Source organism: Leptodactylus fuscus, chromosome 5 (assembly GCF_031893055.1).
Source record: "Leptodactylus fuscus isolate aLepFus1 chromosome 5, aLepFus1.hap2, whole genome shotgun sequence".
Taxonomy (NCBI): domain Eukaryota; kingdom Metazoa; phylum Chordata; class Amphibia; order Anura; family Leptodactylidae; genus Leptodactylus; species Leptodactylus fuscus.
This window is the reverse complement of record NC_134269.1, coordinates 133,847,551-133,873,946: the sequence shown is the minus strand read 5'-3', so window position 1 is coordinate 133,873,946 and position 26,396 is coordinate 133,847,551. Positions and strand designations below refer to the sequence as shown.

Sequence of the window (26,396 nt, the reverse complement as noted above, 5' to 3'; positions counted from 1 at the left end):
AACTTTAAATCAAGGAAACAGCGACTGATTTATGAGTACAAGGCCATGACCCTATTCCAGACGTTGGACAATGGGATGAACATCTCACGTGGGTTTATGTCTTTTTATACACATCATTAAGACAGCCATTAAGATAAGAACTGGGGGATCTGGCAATTGATTGTTTGTTGTTATAAGTATATAGTAATAAGCCTCTTCCCCCCTCCCTCCTGTAATTCTAGCCCTGTGTCCAGTTATAAATATGCAGCCTCTACAGAGTGTTTTTTAGTTATATCTGAAGAAGAAGCTCAGAGGAAAGCTTTGAAACGTCATATTCTGTCATCATTATGAGTTAGCCATTAAAAAAGGTATCACCTACTGAAGACTTGCAAAGTTTTTTTTGTTTTTTATATTTTATAACCACTGGCTAACACGGTACCAAAACAAACATTTTCCTTTTATCTAGATGTATGGTCATTTTTACTTAGCTGCCATTTTTTGCACATGCCATTTTCTAGAAATGACAAAAACAGGGTAGGTTCACACTACAGTTATTTAATATCCATTGCTCTCATCTGTCTCAGGAGGAGAGCAATGGACATTGAATGACAGATGCAGACACAGCCCACTCCATCGGGTGTCCATGTGCATTCACTCCAATGTGAAAAACATGATGGAAGCCTTCTTTCGTCATATTTTTTACTTCTAATGGAATGAAAAGTCCTGCATGAAGGACGTTCTTCTATCATGATTTTTTACATTGTAATGGAAGACAGCATTCATCATGTTGATTCAATAGAGTCAATGGGAACAGACAAAGAAGGAGAGGCTCTGTCTGTGTCCATTATACTGGTACCATTAATGTTCGTTGCTGTCATCTTATGACAGATGACAGCAACAGACATTAATAACAGTAGTGAGAACATAGACTCAGTATTCATGTCTGAAAGAAAAGCAACTGGTGAACAGCTGTACTTAAGTGGAAATTTTTTTTAAGAACAACATGTCTGTTTGTGACATAGATGCACAATGAACACACTCACTGTGCAATGGATAGGTTTATAGTGCAGGAGGGTCCTGTGCAGATTAAGGGCTCATTCACATCTGTGCCGGCACTCCGTACTTGAGGTTTCCGTTTCCTGCCTAAAACAGAGGCAGGAGACGGAAACCTGCAGGAGTCCTTCTCACCCATTCATTTGAATGGGTGAGAAAGCTGTCCGGCCGTGAGCGGCAGTGAGCGTTTTGCGCTCTCTGCCGCGAAACCGGGTTTTATAATCCGGACACAGAGTCGGACATGCAGTACTCTGTGTCCGGATTAAAAAATCCGGTTTCGCGGCGGAGAGCCTAAAACGCTCACCGCCGCTCACGGCCGGACCCGGTCTATGGTTTCCGTCTTCTGGCATAGAAGAAACCATAGAACGGAGACCTTGAACGCAGGTGTGAACCTAGCGTTAAGTGCTGTTTCAATATTTACATGCAGCAATGTTTAGTTCAGTGGCACCATAGGAATGTACTTGTTTTAAATAAACAACATTTTAATGAAAAGCTCTTTTCGTAAAAGGGCTTAGTAATTAAAAAGAGCAACCGCAATAAACTTAATGTGTTGTCCATCTTTTATGTTTTCTTAAATTCGTTCTTTAAATTGAGCATTGAATGCTATTTCTGGCCACTCTTTCTCCTTGAGCTGGTGGTTGGAGAATAGCTGCCATACACTGAATACATTAAGAAGAGGAAAATATATATGACTTGCATAGTTAGGGAATAGAGAGAATTTCACAGAAAAAATTATTAAGTATATTTATTTCCACAACTTGACCACTCATTTTCAATATGGCTAGGATTCACAAAGTAAGTGCACATATAAAATAAACTGTAACCCTTTACACCCATTGTCAAGCTCTCTCTAGTAGCAAACACAGACGTCAGCGCTGCAGTTTTTTGTTTCTCCATGCTGTTGTGTTTCCTCCTGCTGCTCCTGGTCCATGCCATAGGGTGCTTGCCCTTTCAGCAACTTGGGAGTTTAATAAGTACCTTTAAGGTCTCCTCATCCAATTAAAGAATGATCTAGCCTATTTAAGCTTGCTCAGCCATCTGCACTGTACCCTCGCAGCATAGTTTGGATTTCCAGTACTCAGGTGGGGAGGGGGGGGGGCCTTTTTGTATTCCTGATTCATCTTCTGTTTTGTGAGATCAGTGTGATGTCTGGCTCTGCTTCTGCTACGGACCCTGTACTGCTGCCTATCCGTGCATGACCTCTGCCTGTCCTAGACCTGCGAACCTGGATGGCCTGCCTAACACTTTGGCTTGATTATAATCTTGTTTATCTTCTGCCTGCTACTATCCTTCAGCTTGTACCCAACTATCTTTTGTCTGTACCCTCTGGTGCCTCATGCCAGAGTCGGTCTCAGTGGCGTAAGTACTAGGCCAGCAGGGGTAGTGGCTGCCACAGGGCCCGGGACATTAGGGGCCTGGCGACAGCCGCTACCCCTGCGTTTTAGTTTTTTTTTCTTCTTAACCCTTTCTCTGCCAGGCACGTACACTGTACATGCTCCCAAGGTGGCACTTCAGTAGCCGAGGACGTACTTAGTACATCCTCCCTACTAATGCAGATATCTCTGGACTGCATCAACACATCTTGATGCTTTAAAATGCATTTTAAAGAAGAGACTCTCATCTTTAAAATGATACCTGGGACTTGATGATTTTACTTACAGTGTTGGAGCCATTCACTGTTGAAAACACTATTTGGCATTGAGATCCAACTGCAGATCTCAATTCCCGACAGCGTTTCAACAGTGAATTTCTCCAAAACTGTACATCCAATCATCGAGTTCTTGATATCATTTTAAAGATGAGATTCTCCTCTTTAAAATGCAATTGAACGCATCAAGATATGTTGATGTAGTCCAAAGATATAGAGCTCCAAATTGTCCCCCCCCCCCTCCTGTCTAAGCAAGCAATTTGCGATCTAACAAGAAAGGGAGATGGACACGGAGCAGCCCAGCAGAGAGAGAGAGAGACACAGATCTCTCTCTCTGTGCATAACTTGTATGTGACAGCAGGGGGGGTGGGGGGGTGGCAGGGACTCTATTGTCCCTATTAACCCTTCTCCTGCCAATCAGAGAACATACTATACATTTGTCTCTGATTGTCACATACAGTTATAATGTAATTCCCCCCTGAGCTTTTCTAGTGGGGTATTCTTATGTTATACCTCCTGAACATAACCAGGAAGTTTGTTGGCGCTGTGACCCAGGCATTTACCATTGTCCAGGTCGCAGAGCCAAAAAAAAAAGTCGCACCAAACACTTACACAACATATACATAAAGTCGCAAATAAAGTTTACATTTCACCCAATCCCTGTCCTGTCTATACCTGAGCTTTCTACAGTAAAATACGTCTCTAGTGATATCCGTTACACACTAAAATAATAGTAATAACGATTATCACTAGAGATGAACGTATAGATTTCTAAAATTATTATAGGGGGATGGAAAATAACATTTTTATGTAAAGTCCTATTTAATTTGCATGCACAAAATGGGATGGCGCATTTCTGCGATTTTGGCGATTCTTTAACACCCGCCCCAGTAAATATATACATGTGTGGTATGTATGAACTCCTCACATATTGCAGTTTTATGGACAGTACATTATGTTTGCAGAAAGGGATTTCTTGAGCCGCAATTTAGTGGCAAATTTGAATTTTTGCGCAATTTTTGCTAGCAATCTCTGTTTGCGGCAAAGTTGAATGAAGGTGGTTGTATATATAAACTATTAAATTGTGTTTTTATATACGGTATGCTGTGTACTCTGAAAAAAAGTTAGATTTTGGTATCACAGTCACAGTTTGGTAGGTGCAGTATAGCTTTTTAACATATTAGTGAACAACAGCAAAATCCTGCTTGTCTTCTGTATTCGTGTTTTTGGGAGTCTGAGCTCTTGTTGTAGTTGATGTTTGCGGTACATATAGTATATACAGTGCCTACAAGTAGTATTCAACCCCCTGCAGATTTAGCAGGTTTACACATTCTGAATTAACTTGGCATTGTGACATTTGGACTGTAGATCAGCCTGGAAGTGTGAAATGCACTGCAGCAAAAAAGAATGTTATTTCTTTGTTTAATTTTTTTTTTTAAATTGTGAAAAGTTTATTCAGAGGGTCATTTATTATTCAACCCCTCAAACCACCAGAATTCTGTTTGGTTCCTCTAAAGTATTAAGAAGTAGTTCAGGCACAAAGAACAATGAGCTTCACATGTTTGGATTAATTATCTCTTTTTCCAGCCTTTTCTGACTATTTAAGACCCTCCCCAAACTTGTGAACAGCACTCATACATGGTCAACATGGGAAAGACAAAGGAGCATTCCAAGGCCATCAGAGACAAGATTGTGGAGGGTCACAAGGCTGGCAAGGCGTACAAAACCCTTTCCAAGGAGTTGGGCCTACCTGTCTCCACTGTTGGGAGCATCATCCGGAAGTGGCAGGCTTATGGAACTACTGTTAGCCTTCCACGGCCTGGACAGCCTTTGAAAGTTTCCTCCCGTGCCGAGGCCAGGATTGTCCGAAGAGTCAAGGCTAACCCAAGGACAACAAGGAAGGAGCTCCGGGAAGATCTCATGGCAGTGGGGACATTGGTTTCAGTCAATACCATAAGTAACGTACTCCACCGCAATGGTCTCCGTTCCAGACGAGCCCGTAAGGTATCTTTACTTTCAAAGCGTCATGTCAAGGCTCGTCTACAGTTTGCTCATGATCACTTGGAGGACTCTGAGACAGACTGGTTCAAGGTTCTCTGGTCTGATGAGACCAAGATCGAGATCTTTGGTGCCAACCACACACGTGACGTTTGGAGACTGGATGGCACTGCATACGACCCCAAGAATACCATCCCTACAGTCAAGCATGGTGGTGGCAGCATCATGCTGTGGGGCTGCTTCTCAGCCAAGGGGCCTGGCCATCTGGTCCGCATCCATGGGAAGATGGATAGCACGGTCTACCTGGAGATTTTGGCCAAGAACCTCCGCTCCTCCATCAAGGATCTTAAGATGGGTCGTCATTTCATCTTCCAACAAGACAACGACCCAAAGCACACAGCCAAGAAAACCAAGGCCTGGTTCAAGAGGGAAAAACTCAAGGTGTTGCAGTGCCCTAGTCATTCTCCTGACCTTAACCCAATTGAAAACTTGTGGAAGGAGCTCAAGATTAAAGTCCACATGAGACACCCAAAGAACCTAGATAACTTGGAGATGATCTGCATGGAGGAGTGGGCCAAGATAACTCCAGAGACTTGTGCCGGCCTGATCAGGTCTTATAAAAGACGATTATTAGCTGTAATTGCAAACAAGGGTTATTCCACAAAATATTAAACCTAGGGGTTGAATAATAATTGACCCACACTTTTATGTTTAAAATTTATTAAAATTTAACTGAGCAACATAACTTTTTGGTTTGTAAGATTTATGCATCTGTTAATAAATCCTGCTCTTGTTTGAAGTTTGAAGGCTCTAACTTATTTGCATCTTGTCAAACCTGCTAAATCGGCAGGGGGTTGAATACTACTTGTAGGCACTGTATACACATTGTATAAACCATAAGCTATTATTTTAAAAGTATTTTGTATATGAATGTGAGATTGAACATGAGTTTTAGGTGCAAATATGTGTTTTAGCATATTTTTTCAAAAAATTATTTGTGTTGGTCGCAAAGTTGCATGAAGGTGGATGTGGCTATCGATGACCCATTAAGACATTTGTAATCTTCAGATTGTCTACTTTCAAAAAATATATAGGGTTTAGGGGTTCACTTACTTTTCATGGTGTGTAATCCCTACATTTTATAGGATGATACTTTTTTAACATTTCCACCTTCAAAGCAGAATTTTGTTCCTTCCAGTTCTAGCGATTTTCTGAAGACACGTGCATGCGGGTGCAGGCCATAGTGATATGTATGAACTCTGCACATGTTGAACTCTTATTTTTAGGAGGTTTGGTGCATTTAATTTTTTGTTTGGTTTCCGCTTTTAACAACTAATATACATTTATTTGCATTTTTTCATAAAGCATTAACTTTAAATCAAAATTGCATGAAGGTGCCTATTCGTATACAGTACCAAGTGGCATTCTGACAATGCTGCAGGTGTCTACCTTAAGAAAATATATAGGTATGGGGGGGGTTGGATGCTTTTTTAATGTTGCAATTTAGGTTTGATTTGTCCATCTCAAAACTGTGAAAATTGCTCTGCCTACTGGAGGTGCAAAATTTCCAGAGACCCTTGGCAGCGAAAAGGTTAATAGGCCATTACCGGCTGGAATTACTCCAGCCGGTAACGGGCCCTATTTACTTAGCGATCCTGGCAGGGGTCGGGATTGGTAAGTGACGCCGCAGGCCCCACAAGCACTATTATTATACTTGGGGGTCTTTTCTGACCCCCGAGTATAATGATCGGAGGCCCAGGAGAGGTAAGGGAACATAAACTGTGTTACTTACCTCTCCACGCTTCTGGCAGGCTTCGGCCTACTACTGTGAGGTCCCTGACATCACATGACCAGGGCCTTTGTCCCGGGTCATGTGATGTCTGTACGTCATTAAAGATGGCCGACACCAACGAAGATTGCAACGAAGCTGGAGATAGGTAAGTAACAGTGTTTTTTTATGTTTGTATCCCTCCGGGTCTCCAATTATTATACTCTGAGGTCTGTCGAGGTCTTCGGTGTTCGTCAGGAAGGGGGAGGGCCATGTCAAAAGTTCGCCACAGTGCACCGCCACTGGTCAGTCTGGTCCCTGATCAGCAGCCACATATATTAGGACCACGCTGGGGAGGGGGGGGAGGTAGAGGCATAGTATTCTCCCTACAATGAAAATCACATCCATTTACGGGTGTTAAAGGGTGAAGACTGGATGGACTACTTAGCTAATGCCTTTGGGGAGCGGCCCAACGTGAAAGTAGTTAGTTAGGTGGCACAGCCACAATCTGCTGCCCTTGACAAAAAGTTTTTTTTCATAAAACTACCAGGACTTCACCTCAAGTACCTTGAGCCACCTGACACTACCAAGACAAATCAATTTTACACACTTCTTTTTCCCAGTGGCTACACCATTATCAGATCATACAATATGTGAAATTCTATGTACTGTAGAAAAAATAAAATGAGAGCTCTATTCTGCGTCTCAATGTGTAAGGTGTACAGAATTGTATGTCTAATGGAGAGAAAATAAAGGTGCGGGGTCAAATAGTTATATCTTTGGTATTATAAAACAGAGTAACTAGTTTCTGGTGTCATATTAAAGATTAGATTCCTATACTTTGTATGACAATAAGGTTGCAGATCTATCTGTTTTTATAATGCCAGAGATATTGCTGTTTAAAGTGACCCTCCACCAGCCTCATTTTCTCATTACATATTTATTAGACCTTTCATTACACAGAAAGCCATATATCATACCGAATAAGAAGCAGGGTATAGCAATCAGTAGAGAAGCAAGCAAAATAATAAAGACATGAAGAATTTCACTGAACTCAGTTTAAAATCCGTAATTTGTTAATAAAATATATTATTGAATTTATTAATGTCACAAATGCTGCCAGAAAGTTAAAAGTGGTTTTAGGTTAGTTATGCTTTAAGACAAATGGAAATTGTTTGGGAAAGAAGGTATGGTGGCGTACTGGAACTGTAATATGACAGCAACCAATGGACTCGGAGGACTAGGACACATGTTGTGCCTTTCCCGTTGGGCTCACAGGAAAACGGCCGACGGACATGTGAGGTCGGCGCTTTTGGACCCAGAGAAGAGGATTGCGCTAGAAGAAGGCAGAGGCGTTGCTGGAGAGTTTTCAAGCAGCACTGGGAAAACCCCCAGTACTGCGAGAAAACTCATTTACATAAAGAAGAAATTAGATATTTCTAAGGAATGGCGGCGCAGATCAGAATAATAAAGATAAGAGACGAATAGCCTTTTTTAAGGCTATTCCTACGTGTATTTACTGTAAAAAGGGTTTCTAATGATAGAATCCCTTTAATGACAGCCCTAAAGAAGTGTGTTATTATAATGCATTAGATAACTGGTATCCAAACTGATTTGCTTTCCAGCACTGTACAGTAAGAGTCTGCAATTATAGGGCCTAAATGTGCCAGAACAATCGTTAGTGTGAGCATTTCGGCACTTACGGTTTTATTTTGGTCGCCAACACATCCCTATTTGCACAAAGCAATGTACTGCCAACAGTCAAACATCTTTTATCCTGCACAAAATATGTAATCAGCCCAATAATGAGTTTTTTTGTGGTCTGATCACAACATTTACATAGGCCAGTTATAGGCAATAACTGTTCAAATCCTACTAATATTATAAATGTGAAAGTTTGGATGTTTGTGTGTTTGGATATTTGTTCCTCAATCACGCAAAAACGGATTTGAATGAAATTTGGCGCATAGATAGTTTGTAACCGCGATTAAAATATAGGCTACTTTTTATCCTGGTAAATGACATGGCTTCACGACTGTTATGAATTTATATTCACATACTTTATTACACTGCTCCTGCAGCAGCCTTATCTCAGGTCCAAGGTCCCTGTTATCTCTAGTGAGTAAACACAAGCTAACCCAGTGTACAGTGTACATGCATTTGCATATTATCTGATCTGCTCCAGGCACTGCTGACACAATGACATGGGCAATCACCTTTAATCCAAATTGGCAGTTTGTCAATTTTAAACATGCCAGGAAAAAGAGAATCTAATTTGTCGCAAACAACGAGACCTATGAAGGAAGCCAGAAGTCTCAGATTTCTCCTCAAGTGGAGCTGAGGGAGCTCATTGACGCCAACAACACGCTCATTATATGGCGTTCCAGCGAGCTGCTGAGATACCGGAAGACTTACAGGCACGGTGCGAAGAACAACTTCAGTGCCAGGCCAACTTGAGAACTGCTGATACGCCAGAGCAGGCGGATCATCAACGCCAACAACACGCTCATTATATGGCATCCCAGCGAGCTGCTGAGATGCCGCAACAATCATGGGCACAGCGCAAGGAACGAGTTTAGAGGCAGGCCAGATTGAGAGTTGCCGAAACGCCAGAGCATGTGGATCATCAACACCAACAACTCGCTCATTATATGGTTTCCCAGCAAGCTGCTGAGATGCCGGAACAATCCCGGGCACAGCGCAAGGAACGAGTTTAGCGGCAGGCCAGATTGAGAGTTGCCGAAACGCTGGAGCAGGCGGATCATCAACACCAACAACACGCTCATTATATGGCGTCCCAGCGAGATGCTGAGATGCCCGAACAATCACTGGCATGGTGTGAGGAACAAGTTCAGTAGCAGGACAGCTTAAGACCTGCCGAAACGCCGGAGCAGGCAAACAATTGACGGCAGCAATTTGCTGAATATAGGCAGATCATCCACTCCAACAACCCGCAGACGAAGTCGCGGGCAGAGGCTAGTAACTCCTATAAAGGCCGGGGCCCCCACAGAAAAAAAACTCTACATTTCACATAAATCACTGTAGGAGTAAATAAAATATAACTTTTAATAATCTTTCTTAAAAATGGCCTCAATTTATTTAATGTTTTTTAAATGTTTTTTTTTTAAAAAAAAAACTGTACTATGACCTCATTGATAAAGGGTAACCAATAATTATTAAGTCAGTCCCTGTCTGGTACAGCCATTAACAGTTTCATTCCCTGATGGTGTGCCAGGAGCTAATCTGGTATGCCCCAGTACACCTATATATCCCTGGAACTCTAGATGAAATCAGGTGCGAGGAAATCTAGATACAAATCCCTAGTGGTTCCACATAGGCTGTGAGTAAGGCCAGAGGGAGGTCCTGGAGGTGAAAGCTCTGTGAGCAGTCTCTGTTACTGACAAATTAACCCCCGTATATGATAATGACAACAGGAGCTATATTGAAACGGAGGATATTCAATACAGTACAGTCTCACGTTCTCACAAGCCGTATTCCACTCAACTACACCTCACACAATGCCCTACTGATCTCAAGTATGCTCCAATTGCCTATGTTAACATTGTTGCCACTTAGGGTATAGTTACATTAGCCATATTAGTCTCTATTCATGGGCTACGTATCCTACCTGGATAAATACAATATATGGTCCCTGATGTATCCACCACCTATTGTATAAGTTTTCCCTCACACTTCCCTCAACGCGTTTCGCTAGGGGTCTAGCCTAGCTCATCAGGGACCATTCTATTTCTAGTTCTATTGGGAGGCTTTTTTGGAGGCTGATTTTGAGGCAAATCCCTGACCAAAAAACTCAGAGTGAACTCAGCCTTAAGGGTCTCACCTGTAATTAAAGGGGTTTTCTTATCTAAGGGTTTAACTTGTAATTAAAGTAGTTTTCCCCATCTAAGGGTTTCACCTGTTCTGGTCTCTCCTCCACTCCCTGGTTTCAGTGACAGCTTGCTGGGTAGGCTTAGCATATGTGATGGACAGTTCAGGCCACCTTTCTCCTGAGACTAAACTGCACACTGTTATCTCTGTCTTTACATCCAGAGATAAGAGAGAGGCATAGATCACTGTTCTAGCACTTATCAGGGCTCATCAGCTGAGAGTACACTGAAGAACTAACAGACTGCTCTAATAGCCAGAAATCACAGTGAAGGAAAAAAACGACTGATGTCACCAGCCCTGCCACTGCTGCTAGATGTCAGAGGTGGTCTGAAACCTGGACAACACTAAGGACACATATTCAGCTCTATCTGACAAAAACTGGGTAAAACATTTTAGTTACCTTAAGTTAAAAATTTAAATATGATTCTGGAGATGGAAATACCCTTTAAGTAACTCATAGGTAGGATAGATGTACCCCAAAGTATAAGAATGTTTTTAATTGAGGATCTGAGTTATATTTCACAGTGTTGCATTTCAGCGTATATTTAGAATTCATATCCTTATACAAACATTGGAAGAATAAGCTTAGAATATGTGGAAATCTCAATGTTTCTTATGTGAATATTACTAGTCTTCTACTAAGAGCTCTGCAGTACCTGCCATAAGCACTCACTTCAGATTGTTTCTAAGGTAACTGGAAAACACACCTCTAAGCTGTGCATATAAACAGCCTATACTGTCATTCCTGCAGAACCAGCAAAGCCTTGATCACGGCACTACAAAGCTACATAAAGGTGACTCTAGCATGGCAGCATAGTTAATATTTGATGAAACATTTCTCTAATTCCATACCGTTTTGTGTTAGCTTGGTTGAACAAAGGAATGAGGTTATCCAAAAAGACTCTTTTGTATTTTTAACAGCTTGATTATTATTTCCGTGTAGATTTCCTTTCAAAAATGGAAGTTTGAGGTAGCGGCAGGAATCTTGGAAAACGGTGTTTTCTTCACACTGCAACAAGCAACAACAAAGTAAAATTGTTCCCTACGTCTACTGTCATAGTAATGCAAACAGAGGACTGTACTTGAGGGCATAATAAACATGTGCAGCCCTGAAAAAAGAAAAAGATTTCTTCATGTATTTTTAATAGCGCTCATGCCTTTGACAGATGAAGGGAACAAAAATGTGATATGTTTAATAATATTGTGCTATATACTGACTATGAAAATAAAATAATATATTTTCTACCCTCTGTCATCCATAGCCATCTATTTAAGAAAAGTAAGCAATGTTTTTTCTGCAATTTTTCTGCAATTGGATACCACATTGGTATTAGATAAAGCAGTATACTTAATATACCACAATACACTAGAATACTTAAACATTAACAGGGTTGCTTAAGACTACACATTGATGGCTTAACCCTAAATCATCAATACAAAAACAATGGGAGTCTGACACTTGAATAAGAGCTGAGTTGTAACAGTGGCCACTACACAGTATACTGAGTAGTCCGCTTCACACTTCAGACTCCGTGAAGATATCAGATGACCCGTGAGGTCGCAGGTGTTGGACAACTATTGATCTGATATTGATAACCTATCATTTTAAGAGGACCGTTCACTTCCTGGGACAAATGCGGTGTAATACACTGCTAGAATGTCGACAGTGTTCTGAATTCAGCGCACTATCGGTTTTCCCATTCTTTGCCCCCAGTGAAGAGCTATCGGTGCCAATACCTTAGCTCTTCCGTGTCAGAAGGGTGTTTCTAACAGTCTGTCAGGAACGCCCTTCCTCACAGTAGCATCTATTGCGTGGGAAATACATGGGAAATAATATTAAGCACTAACAATTAATAGAAATGATGCTTATTTGCATCTCATTAGACATATTACATATACAGTTTGGGACTTGTTAAGATAGACTTTAATAAACACTGGAATTGTTATACTACCTTGTGTACAATGAGTTCATGGGTGCCATCTGGAAATGTTCGACCATCTTCTTGCATCAATGGAATGAATGAAAAGCCAAACAATTTTTTCTCACCCTTCTCCTTTGCTAAATTTAAAAAAAAAAAAAAAATGGAGAAAAATGATTGTATATTCTTCACATAGAGGAAACATCTTATCAGGGCTATGGAGCTGGAGTCAGGACCAATGCTGAGTGAAGATGGAGTCAGAAGAACAATAATGGCTCTGACTAGAGTTCCAAATAAAAAAGAACCATTACTTTTTAACCATATTGTACAATTATAATATTGTATAATTAATTAATTACATGCATAACTGGATAAATATTTTCTTTCACAGGAATTCTATCACTAGGTCTTTAATGAATTAGAGGATCTTTACTGTTCCTGACTGACCATGGCTGTCAGCCATTAATGAAGGAGATGGAATGGGAGCAGAAGTTGGAGTTGGGCTGTGGAAAAAGAGGAGTAATTTTGCCTTATTAACTCCACAATCCTGCATTTTATATAACACTAAATATAAAGGTTTGTGCGAAGCAAAGGGGTTTTCTAGCAACCAAACTATTTTATTAAAAGGGTCCCCATGAACACTTTGCTGTGATCAGATCTACCACATACCTTACATTTTCTGAAAAATATTTTATATTTGCATCTCTGGATAGTACATCGAGCACTTTTGGCCCACAGCATTTCCTCTCCTGTGCCTATAGTTCCCAATATTCCTGGGAGCATAAAACTCCTCCCCAGACACTGTCAAGCTTCTTCAGATTGTCTCATTTTACAACACCCTCCTGGCACTTCCGATTCGGTCTACCCTGCTCAGCATCCACACCAAGACTAGCAGTCACTGTGAGGTACTTCCAGCCCTGTCCACCTGCCCAGCTTCCACACATAGCCTGTGATGTTTCAGTCTATTAACAGGGGCAAAATGCTGAGTCTCTGTTCATAGGTGTGACTTCAGCTGAAGCTCCAAGATCACATTCTGGAGTCATATGACCAGGGTAAATAAGCAGAGTTTGGTATAAAAATGCATTGACAAGTAAAGAACTAGTTGCATTCTAAAATAATAGATTTAGCACAGAAAACTCCTTTAGGCCAGGGACTCGTGTAGCGTAAACGCTACGATTTTGCTGTGGCATTTTACAGTAACTGCCAAGTGGATGGGATTCTGACAAATGCATTTTTATAAACTGCAGCATGTCAATTATACTTATGGAAATGCTGGTGTTTTCCCCATAGGTATAAGTAAAGTAAGAAAGTTCACAAAGGAAAACTGCGCTTTTTCACTGTGGCTCGCTATGTGGGCCCTTGGCCTAAGGCTAAGGCCCACATTGTGGAAACGCAGCTTTTTTGTTGCAGATTTTGCTTTTTTTTTTTTTTGTCAAAGCCAAGAATGGCTACAAAAGTAATGCAAAATATATAAGAAGCACTTATACTTCTCCCTTCTGCTAAAGCCACTCCTCAAGATTGACGCTGAGCGGTGAGGAACACCCCTTATCACAGTACAGTGCAATAGACGCTACTGTGAGGAAGAACATTCCTGACAGACTGTCAGAAACGCACTTCTGACACTAAAGAGCTATGGTACCGACACCGATAGTTCTTCACCGGGGGCACATAATGGGAAAGCCAGCACACTGTCGGCTTTCTAGCTGAATATAAAACCGCATGTGCCTGAGGACGTGAAAGGCCCTCTTTAAAGAGGACTTGTCTCAAAGTGCCAAATGGCATGCTGGTTCAAAAGATAAGGCCCCAGGAGGTTATATGTAAATTAGCTCTGATTATTCAAGAAGGCAGTAACCTTTTAGTGCCCTCTTGGTGAATGGCTAATTTACATATAACCTACCAGGGCCCTTTTAACAGGAGAACAGATTTATTTATTTTTTTAAAAAAGGACAAAAACTAATTATAAAATTATTATTATCAAAAAGGTATACAAAATTATATTTAAAAAAAAGAAAAGAATTATCTATATCAAAGAGTCCACTTAATTTCCTTAGAATTCAATGTGACTAAAATATGAAAATGTCCAAGGGAAGGGAGTAAGCACTTTTAAAGGACCTGTACAATACATTTTAAGAGCCCATGTACACGATGTAACGCGGTGCTGATTCTGACACGTAAACTCGTGTCCGAGTCAGCGCTTCAAAACCGAATCCCATTGACTTCAATGGGTTCCATTTAACGTGCGTAACACATTGAAATCAATGGGTTAAAAAGCCTCCTATTGACTTCAATGTGTAGCGCAGGTGAGACTGAACCCACTGAAGTCAATGGGATTCTGTTTTGAAGCGCTGACTCTGACACGAGTTTACGCGTCAGAATCAGCACCGCGTTACATCGTGTGCACGGGCCCTAAGACATTTGTACAGTAAAAGGTCAATGTTACGTTGTGTAATAAAAGAAAATCATTCTTACTTGAACAATGTCTGAATTCAAATCGGATATGTGCTCCTCTAAATTTATCGACAGGTATTGGAAGCTTTAGTAATTCAGCCCATCTAGGACTGTTGTTGTGATATAATACAAATGAATGATACTCATGAGCAGCTGGTTCTCCTGAACCAAAAGATATATAATCCTGAAAAAAAACAAAACAAAGAAACCATGTTAAGATCTTCCTTTGCAACTTTAAAAAGTGTGCCTAAACTTCTGAACAACTTTTGATTTATGGAAACATTCTAGTCAAATTTATTCTGTATCAAGAGACCCAAAATATACAACCAAGGTCATGAAGAAGTAGCCTCAGAATAAAAGTCCTGGAAGTGATGATATGGCCTCCACATAGCTCTGATCTCAACATCATCCTATTTGTCAGGGATTAGATGAAGAGACTGTAGGATTTCAGCAAGCCTACATTCACAGAAGATCTCTGGTCAGTTCTCTAAACCCTCTTGCACACAACAGTGAAAAACAGACATGTGATGGATGTTCTGCAAAATCTGCCACATGTCAGTTTTGACAACACATTGAATTCAATGTGTCTATTCACGTGTTAATTGTGTTGATGGTCCGTTTTTCACATCTGTCAAAAAAAACTGACCAGCACTCTCTCTGTCAGTTTTTATGAACACATGGACCAAATAGAAATCAATGGACCGGTTTTTAGCTGATGTCCGTTTTATGTCCATTAAAAACAGATCAGCATTTCGGGCCAAAAACTGTCAGTTAAAAACTGATGACACTCAAAAACAGAACTGAATGGATGCAAAACTGATGTGAAAAATAGTAATGTCAGGTTTTAACGGACGTCACTATCGTGTACTACCGAGTCTTAAGAGGTTTGCAAAAGCTGTGTGCAAGTGTACCTAGAAGATCTCAGGCTGTTTTGAAGGTAAAGGGTCACACCAAATATTGATTTTATTTCAATTTCTTTTTTGTTCATTCACTTCATTTTGTTAATTGGCTACAATAAACTATTAACACTTCTATTTCTGAAAGCATTCTTACTCGGTAGCATTTTTTCCATACCCGCCTAAGCCTTTTACACAGATCTGCCTATTTGGCCTAATTTAAGCTTATTCAAATTCAATTCAAAAGTTATAACTATTTTTATTTTTGTCTTTACACAGCCATATCACTAGAACAATATTTGCCATTATCTGTACAATATGTATGCTTTTTTTAATGGAATCATTTTGGGGTACTCATAAATAGTGTTTTTTTTATGGGAGGGGAATCAGAAAATAAATAGTAAATCTACAATTCCATGAGACGTTCAGTGAGCGGTATCAACACTATGACCAAGGATTCTGTAGGTCAGTACAATTAGAAAGATAACTAATATAATTTATTTTGAAAACTTTTGCCCAATGAAAACACTCTTGAGGATAGGGTACATTCAAGTTTTTGTTCACTTTTTAGTTAATGAACAAAAACAGCAATTTTAACAATATCTATTTTTTTTTTTTTTTTTTTTATGGGATTCACTGTGCGAACTAAGTAACAAGATAACTTTTTAGTCTGGATTGTTACAGTGACACCAATTTCTAACACAGTGATCTAAAGGTAACATCCATTTAAATCATTACTACCAGTAAGGGCGAGTTCACACCTGCCCCAGGTCTCTGCTTTGCGGGTTTCTGGCGAAACCTTTTTTTTTAACCGGATACAAAGTCGGATATGCAGGACTTTGAGTCCGGTTTAAACAAAACAGTTTCAGCAGTAGAGGCACAAAACAGCAGAGAGGCACAAGACACTCACAGGCGGTCACTTTGCAAACCCATTCAAGTGAATGCCCTAATATGTATAGACAAACATGTAGCAAATTGCATCCTTGCTGCATGCTTCCAAGCCCCCTCTGCACAAGTAACCTTTTTCAGGTCAATACTGACATCACAGGATTCTCTAGCAATTGCTTGAAGGCCAAAGCAACGCATCTCCATTTGGAAACACAATGCTCAACATGAGGGCTGTGCTCTCCAAGACATTCACAGATATTTTTATATTAATTGCTGCAAAGACATGACTAGCAGATTTCAAAGCTAAGGCCCCACGTGGCGTCCGGCAGCAAAAACGTGCTGCGAGAAAAACTGCAGTTTCAGAAATCGCTGCATGTCTGCAGCGCAGTTTTTACCACAAAGAGAGCATGGGATTATAGCAAATCGCATTCACTTTGCTCTGACTGTAAAATGCCGTGATTTTTTTCCATGGCATTTTCTGCCATGTGGGGCCCTGGCCTAAAGGTGTATTCTCCATTTTACACTGCAACCAGATACATGTATGGAAGCTTGGACTCCACGGCCATATATTGCAATTGTCAATGGAGTCCATTTGGTTTTCTGGTATTCTTTGACAAAAAAGAATGGCAACATCTGAAGCAGGTTTCGCTTCAAAATCAGCCTGCAAGAAACTCTGTGTGAACATACCCTTTCAGTTTGCAATATATGTCATAGCTACTTTATAAATAAAAGCCACAAAGCTAATGTGAACAGAACCTTGGTTACAAAAAAATGCATACAAGTTACTCATTTACCTTTAGAATCTGTCCCTCACTGTTCACAATAATCATTGTAATTTGCACATTTCTAGCAACACTTTTACCCCCTTTTTCAAATTCCCCTTTTTCTATAGTGATGTACAAGTCGTTCCTCATTTCACCTGCAAGAAAAAAAAGGAAATGTGTTTAAGAAGTGAATAAAGGCTACTTGGAAACTAAATTCAAGAGTAAAGTTCTATTTGTTATTGAACAAAATTTATATATATATATATATATATATATATATATATATATATATATATATATCAGAAACTATGTGAAGAAACGTAATATAATTTTCAATGTAGCCATACGTCTCGTAGATGCCAAACAATAGAATCACCATCACTGGGCTTGAAAGTCAGTATGAGTCGTTTGTGCTGATATCTTGTGTTTGGTTCCTGATTGTGATGTCCGTTATGAGAAACATAAGGATATTTTGTGAAGCCAAAAAAAATAAATAAATAATGTGGGAACTACTTAAGAACAGTCATGAGACAAACAAATCATGTATCAGGGCATAACAAAAGAAAGAGAATTGGTGCCTAGAAGGTCTGAACACACTTTCACACAGTGGACTTTGCAGAGGAATTTGCGGAAAACTCCCAGCCGTTGGAAGAAAAATTTGTTACTTTCATTGATTTCAATGGATGTTTCTTAAAACATCTGCCTCTCAGTGATATTAATAAGGTGTGTGTGTGTGTGGGAGGGACCCTCACAGCAGATTCCACCAGAAAAAATCCACTATGTAAACTGTCCTATAACATTAGTAAAATATAAATATATCATATGTGACTTTATTTAACAAAAATAGGCCACAATGCAGAAGAGGTGTGTGAAAAAAAACATGTCCTATAGCTTGTAGAACCATCTTTACCAGCAATAGCATACACTTTGTTTTTCTCATGACTAAGTTATTTTTAGTGACCTAGTGGGGTCACAGTGAAAAAGCGCTTCAGGAAAAACTGTGGTGGAAATGCATTGCTGCTTTTCCCCCAGTGCTTTTCACAAAGTCCGCAAAGGAAAACTCTTTCTGCTTCATTTATACCTATAGGGAAATCGCCTGTAGCTATAACTGACATGCTGTGATTTCCAAAAATGCAACGGATTTGGAAATCGCATTTCCATTTTTCCACATATTTTTCTGCATTGTGTGGATGGGATTTGCAGGGACTGTAAAACGCTGCGGTTTTTGGTGTCACGTTTCCGCCACATGGGCCTTACATAGTTTTCAGAACCAAAGTTGTTTTGGAGCAAAAACAGAATGATTGGAACACCTCTTATTATTGTAGGATGGTTTTCAAAAAAATCTGTTGTATACACAGTGGCTCAATCTTCCATAAAAATTAGAAGGAACTGAATGGAGAGTTTTTTGACATGGAAAAAGTTGCCAATGTATTGTGTCAAAAAATCTCAGCGTGAACAAGCCCTTATAACTTGCTGGGATGATAGAGATCTGTAAAATATGCCTATACATTTTTATATGGAATGAGCATTAAAAAGATCATAAGGCCGAAATATTATGCAGAACAGCAATTTCTACATACAGCCACAATACTGTGAATATACAAATGGGACTTGAATACAATACAGTCATGTACACACCTAATACTTCTCATTTCTTACTTTATTGACTGTATTGTATTAATGTAACTGAGGAAACATCTCATAATGCAATCACTGCTGAGAACGTCTGCTTCGGGAATGTTCCCAATTACTAAGGTATCTGCAGCTACTGCAACATATACCTTTTGTTTTCCTCAAGCTTACCAGGCATAATGACATCTGAGAAGCCGAGCTTTCTTGTTATTGAGACCCCACGGGTAAACACTGAAGAGTAATCTCTTCTAATTTGCTCAATGTCTCCATGAAGCAGCTGAAGGGAAACTGCCAAGCCTGGAATAAAAGTGAGAAAAAGGGCTCAGAAGTTAAGCATTCAGGAGAAATTCTGAGGCTATTTACATAATTTTCTATAGAACTCAGCAAATTTAGCATAACACATCAAGTAGTCAGTACCAGGCTGACTGTGCTGCACTGTGAATCCCAGGCAAACCTCACAATCAATGCTTTATCTACCTTATACATCTACATTATTGATATGCAAGGGAGAAAATAAAAGGAAAATGGATTTTGTTTCACTTCTTGCTACTTATTACGTTTGGGAATTGTAAATTCTGTTTCATTAAATTAACATCAGATGAATACTGTACTTCTGATTTAAAGGAGTTGTCTAATTTCAGACCAATATTGAAAGAGAAATTTCTGCATATCTTGTTTGTATATTAAAAAGTTATACAACGTCCCAGTATACTTTCTGTATCAATTCCTCACAGTTTTCTAGATCTCTTCTTGCTGTTATTCATTCTGCTTACAGTCCATGGTCATGTGATATACAGTTCATGGTCATGTGATATAAAGTCCATGGTCATGTGATGTACAGTCCATGGTCATGTGATAAACACACAGGTGCACAGCTCGTTAGCGTCACAGCACAATAATTAGACATCTGCCTGGTAACGAGTCGTGCACCTTTGTGTCTATCAAATTTTCATCCACTGGGAGTAGGAAGCATGAATGACAGCAAGCAGAGATCTTGAAAACTGTGAGGAATGAATATAGAAAATATACTGGAAAATTGTAGACATTTTATTTTACTGCTGATCACCATATACTGCACTTACTGTTCTGTGGTATTTCATATAGGGAACAATAAGTAACCCAACCAAAGCATACTCTTTAAGTTGAACTTTGGCAAAAAATCATATATTCCGCAGCAGACGAGATTATTAAGACTCTGCTTTCCTTAGATACACTACTGTCCTGTAATTGACCACAACTGAAGCTTGTGCTGGCAGTGACAATGTGATAACCATCAGTTCATACATAAAGGAAGTGAGTGTGAGACACAGAGCAAGTTCAAGGTTGCCAGAAATTCACTTCAGAGTTTGTGGCTTTGACAAGATATTTGAAGCTGAGGTCACACGTGAAAAAGATAAAAAATTTTATGTTGTAGATTTTACAGATTTTTGTTGGTTTTTTTTTTTAAAAATCAAACAACAAATTTTTGCAACAAAGACTTTTGGCAACTTGTAGCTTCAGCCAATAGGGATTTCTGGAATCCGATACTAGTTACGCTAGGTTAACACCTGTATTCTAATTTTCATTCTTCAGGTCCACTTGGGGACCTGAAGAATGGAAACCAACTCCACTTAAGAAGCGGTTACCGCAGAAACCCAGGGACCCCACAGACACTAATGGGGTCCACTGGGTTTCCGCTCACAAATGCAGAAATCTGCATTTTTAAAGCGGATTTGGGGATGGAGATTCCTGAACGTAGAGCAAGTGTAGGAGTGAACCTAGCCTTAACTGGGACTAAATAGAACTAGATCTCTTCTGGCGCAAGTTATAGTCAATTTGATGGGCTGAGGTGGCCCTGCTGTATCCTGATCCCAGCCTCTTTCTTAAAGGAAGTCTGTCACTAAAACCCAGCCCCACAGATGAATAGGTTAGGGTTACCTACAAGGTTCCATAAAAATTTACTGAAAAGATTTTGAGAGACGATATGGTAAAATGTCACCTGTTGTTTGCAAAGATTCTAGTGCTGCTACAAATAAGATAGCAGACAGCTAAAGATCTCTTCATATTTGCCCATACATAAACGTATACAAGCTGGGCCCAGCCAAATGTACACTGAATGGGGGATGGGAGAAAGCAGCTGTCAGACACTTGTGTCACAGATTTTTTTGTCTATGAGAAGAAAATTATTGGGCAGCCTAAATCTAACTCTCTAGCAGCTCCTCATCTTCGCTATATCTGCTGTTGCAGGAGAGTGACCGGAGACACCCCATATACATTATACATTAGTCGGCTGGTCAGGTTAACAGCAGGAGATTTGTCCAACAACTGTCCAATCTATATGGCTAGCTTTGGTAGCTCAGTCCTAAAACTCTAGGTTTGGTATAGTCTCACTGGACCTCAATATGAAATGTAGTGACTGTTACATGTTTCAGATGTTTGGAGACCTTGTACAGCTATGTTTAGCTTATTCAGCCTGGAATCAGCCTGGAATGCTGGCTGAGGAATGTTAAGACATGGAAACAGATATCAATAAATAAAAACTGTTTTGACTTGTTACAAACTTATTAAACTAACCAACTATTATTATTTTTTTAAGATATTTAAGGAATCTATGTTAAAAATGGAAGTTACAGTGTTGTGGCAAGGAGACCTCCATCTAAAACACCATTCTGTCTTCCAGACATGGGATGCATATTTACAAGTCAGACCAAGTACCCAGCTTAGTCCTGTGTTATAACAGACATGTTATAATTCAGCCATGTGTTATAATTCAGAGTAAATATTATTGAAAATATGTATCCCAAACATTGTAATAATGAAAACACGTGATAACAATTTCTAGTTATTGCTATTATATCAGTGCAACTTTTACAGACAACAGCTCACACTAAACTAGAGGGAAAACCATCAAGTGTGTTCCCAATTGTTCTGTTTAGAAAAATGATTTTCCCACAAGATATGGGGCAGTAATACGCACGTAGTCATTTACTTGTTAGGAGAACAAGGGAAAGTCAATGCCAATGACAACAAGACCGAAAAAAAGGAAAGGATTGCTTTATTATACTCATTTTGACTACTGTATAGCATAGGTATTATTCTGTTATTCAGTTTTGTACAGTGAAAAAAATCAACATTGATATCTAGCATTTACAGAAACTTATTGGCTTTCTGCCTTTGCATTTTGGGAGTTTAATGTAGCTTGCTGGGTTGTAGAACATCAAACGCATATATGCAAAGCAATAACATAATCAAGTGCTGGAAAAGAAAACAGAGCATGGAAGAACAGAATGAAAAGCACTGCTAGACTGTGGAATACGCCACACTGGCCTTTACTATACCATGCTTTTAGATAAAATAGATGTTATATACATGGTACAGTGGGCAGCCAAACACAATTGATAAACAGACAAAGCCAGAATTCAAGACAACCTATAAATACTGTCAGGTCTTGAGCTTTTCCAAACTCTCAGCAGAGTCATGTAAGCAATAACCTTGAGTGTTTATTTCTGTCTAGAACCTGCTCAGTCTAACAATAAAACAAGTATATAAGAACATAAAATGCAGAGCATACAGTTTAGTCTAAGAGGGAGAATACCAATGAAATCGCAATGGTCGTCCGTCTGTTGCACTAGATTATGTAATATATACAAATAGCACAAAGGAAGGGTATTAGGCTAATAGTCTAATTGTCATTTATCTGTTGGGCAGAAGAACTAGGTCACTAACAAATAACAAGGTATGCTGCATCATGAAGATCTGCAGAAGCTAGAATGGCAATGTGCTGGTGTATCACTGTACAGTATGTATACATATTTATCTGTAATAGCGCCAAGTAATTGGTATGAAATATTACTAAACAAGAATACTTTCTCGATTAACACATCCACACTTAAGACTTTGTCAATGTTAGCCATATTTTTAATAGCTAGTACACTGATCAATTATTTCCTATGGTCCATATAAATGCCCAGTAGGAGCCCTGAGCCCAGGGGCAAAACTCACGACAGCTCTTATTCCAGTCTGTTTTACGGGCTAGACTCACTGCAACTATGAATCGGTCCGTGGAGAACATATATGGCACACATGTCACTCATATGCTGTCTGTGCAGTTTTATCATGGACCCACAGATATATATAATCGAGTGCTTTTAGCCCAGATCAAATTATGTTTTACAGGGCACAAGAACAGTCTACCCTTATCAAAAGCTTATACATCTAAAATAAAAAAAAATTAATTTTTTTTTTTAAAAAAGCTTATACATCTATAGCTTAATGGGTTACCCTAGGAAAAAAAATACAATAAAAAAAGTTGCAGCAAGTGCAATTTAAAAAAACAAACAAAAACAAAACCCATCTAGTACGACTCTTAAATGCCTTACCAAAACAGCACACCAGAATGTATTTGACCACTGAGGTCAAGGGATATAGTACATTGATACAGCACATCATCATTCCCTAAATATAACTTAAGATTGCTGTTACATTTATTGCTACATATTTTAACTTCTTTTTTTTTTTCAGGATATCAAAAGGTAAAGAAAAAGTTTATTAAAAAAAAGTGTTAAAGGGGCTCTATCAGCAAAATCATGCTGCTAGAGCCCCACATATGAGTGAATAGCCTTTAAAAAGGCTATTCAGGCATCGGTAATGTTATATTAAACTACCACCCCCATCCCCCCCCCCCCCCCCGTTTTAAAAAAATAACCTAAAAAAGAATGTGCTCTACTTACAGATCGTGCACGCTGGGCGGGCATTCAGGGTGTGTCTTCATCTTCTTCCCCGCCTCTTCTTCCTCCGATGTCCTCCGGTCCCGTCTTCTTCCAGCGCTCGCTCGCGGACACTGATATGAAAAAACGACCTGGGCGCATGCGCAGTAGCATGCGGCTTCTACTACGGCTACTGCACATGCGCCCCGGCTATCACTGTCCGTTCGCGAGCGCTGGAGGAAGACGGGACCGGAGGACATCGGAGGAAGAAGAGGCGTGGAAGAAGATGAAGACACACCCTGAATGCCCGCCCAGAGTGCACGTTCGGTAAGTAGAGCACATTCTTTTTTAGGTTATTATTTTAAAACAGGGGGGTAGTTTAATATAACTTTTACGGTGCCTGAATAGCCTTTTTATAGGCTATGCACGCATATGTGGGGCTCTAACAGCATGATTTTGCTGATAGAGCCCCTTTAAAGAATAACTAGCATCTTAGCATAGAAGAAGAAAAATAACGCATACTTGAAATTGACCATCTCCATCTGGCTGAAGATTAGCTCATGCAGATTATGCTGAAATCTCAAGACGTAAGAAAAAAACTGTTGTCTATTCTACTAGCAGAAACGCATGCTTTATGAGTCTATGGAAATGCAATTCTTTCCTAAGTATTTACTAACTGACCTGCCAAACGGCATAAAGCATTTATTGACTACATTGTATCCATGACTTTCCAACATTTTCTATTGGAAGATCAGTTCCAAATACACTACTGCAATTACTTTTACTGGTTTTGCATTGACCCTTTGTGGTCAAATGTACAGTAAAGATTACAAACCTGTATTTGAGCCTGTTAGGTTGTATCGAGCGTTCATTTTTTTGATAATGTTTTCATGGATTTGATACCAATCACTTTCTGTGTTGCACCTAAAAAAGATATATTGATATTATTTATTGTTTTACACCATATTCTGAATTCAAATTATAGACTTTATATTCTATAACAAAATGATCAAATACAGAGATGGTTATATAGAATGCTTCTGTGCATCTGGACACACAATGCTTTACAAATCATACAATGCACAAAACAAGCAGGAACACAGAGAACTTACATATAAACCTTTAAAATGAGGTCATCTTTTGACTCTCCTGTTAAGAGGTCAGCAATGCTAAGAGCGGCACAACCAAAAGGTCGACGATATTGCACATTAGAAGAGTTCTTCTTCTCACCAGCTCCCATACGACCTTACAGACAAACAGAATTTGTAAGAAAGAGCAAAACATTGCATTGAACCAGGAAAAGAAACAGACTAACCATTTGTTGTAAAAACTACAGATCAGAAATTTTCTCTTGCAATGGAGAGATTGGAAAGGTATTACTTTAACCCTATAGAGACACAGCTCAAAAGTGACTTGAGGACCAGGCCTCTTTTTTCAAAACTGACATGTGTCACTTTAAATGGCAATAACTTTGAGACGCTTTAACTTACACAAGTGATTCTGAGATTGTTTTTTCGTAACACATTGTACTTCATGTCAGTAGTAAATTTTAGTCGATATATTTTGTCTTTAATTATGAAAAAATAGGAAATTTGGTGAAAATTTTGACAAAAATGCAGTTTTCAAACTTTGAAATTGCAAGCCTTTCAAATAGAAATCCATACTACCCAAATTTTTTCATAAATATAATTAACCATGTCTCTGATTTATGTGGCAATCAAATTTTAATCACCCTTTCATTTTTTTCAGATATTATAAGGCTTACAAGTCAAGCAGTAATTTTCCAAATTTTCAAGAAAATTTCCAAAACACATTTTTCAAGGGACCAGTTCAGTTCTGAAGGGTACTTGAAAGGCCTCTCTAATAAAACCCCCCATAAGTCACCCCATTCTGAAAACTGCACTCCTGAAAGAATCCAAAACAGCAGTTAGAAAGTTTCTTAACCCTTTCAGCATTTCACAGCAATTACAACAAAATGGAGGTCAAATTTACATTTTTCAATTTCTGTCACTAATATATTTATTTAGCCCTAGAATTTACACATTTACTAAGGGTTAATGGAGAAACTGCACGCACATTTTGTTACACAATTTCTCCCGAACATGATAATACCCCATATGTGCTGGTACCCTAATGTACGGGCACACGGTCGCTCTCAGAGCGTATGGAGCGCTAATTGGATTTTGTAGGCCAGATTTAGCTAGAATATTTTTCAGGCACCATGTCCCGTTTGCAAAGCCCCCAAGGTGCCAAAACAGTGGAAACCCCCAAAATGTCACCCCATTTTGGAAACTAGACCCCTCAAGGAATTTATCAAGGGGTATAGTGAGCCCTTGGACCCTACAGGTGTTTCACAGATTTTTTTTACCGTTGAGATGTGAAAATGAAAAATTACTTTTTTTTATAATAAAATGTCACTGTAGCCCCAAATTTTTCATCTGCACAAGGGGTTAAAGGAAAAACTGCACCCCAAATTTTGTTACAAAATTTCTCCCGAACACGACAATACCCAATATGTGCTGGTACCCTAATGTACGGGCACACGGTCGCTCTCAGAGCGGATGGAGCGCTAATTGGATTTTGTAGGCCAGATTTTGCTACTATACTTTTCAGGCACCATGTCCCGTTTGCAGAGCCCCCAATGTGCCAAAACAGTGGAAACCCCCAAAATGTCACCCCATTTTGGAAACTATACCCCTCAAGGAATTTACCAAGGGGTATAGTGAGCCCTTTGACCCTACAGGAGTGTAACAGAATTGGCCCAATAAAAGGAAAAGTGACATTTTTTGTTATAAAATGTTGCTTTAACCCCAAATTTTGCATTTCCACA

At 39.4% G+C, this 26,396-nt stretch overlaps 1 protein-coding gene across 2 annotated transcripts in view; it reads right to left on the bottom strand.

Moving 5' to 3' along the window:
* The window catches only part of DOCK4 (dedicator of cytokinesis 4), a 259,057-nt gene that overhangs the window by 96,666 nt on the left and 135,995 nt on the right, over positions 1 to 26,396 (bottom strand). For both annotated transcript variants that reach the window (XM_075274203.1, XM_075274204.1), the window contains exons 11-17: positions 24,679 to 24,811; positions 24,402 to 24,490; positions 19,053 to 19,178; positions 17,280 to 17,404; positions 14,723 to 14,885; positions 12,287 to 12,393; positions 11,187 to 11,343 (exon numbers count right to left, since the gene is read on the bottom strand). In XM_075274203.1, coding sequence (XP_075130304.1) covers positions 11,187 to 11,343; positions 12,287 to 12,393; positions 14,723 to 14,885; positions 17,280 to 17,404; positions 19,053 to 19,178; positions 24,402 to 24,490; positions 24,679 to 24,811 — 900 coding nt within the window. The remainder of the gene's footprint in view (positions 1 to 11,186; positions 11,344 to 12,286; positions 12,394 to 14,722; positions 14,886 to 17,279; positions 17,405 to 19,052; positions 19,179 to 24,401; positions 24,491 to 24,678; positions 24,812 to 26,396) is intronic.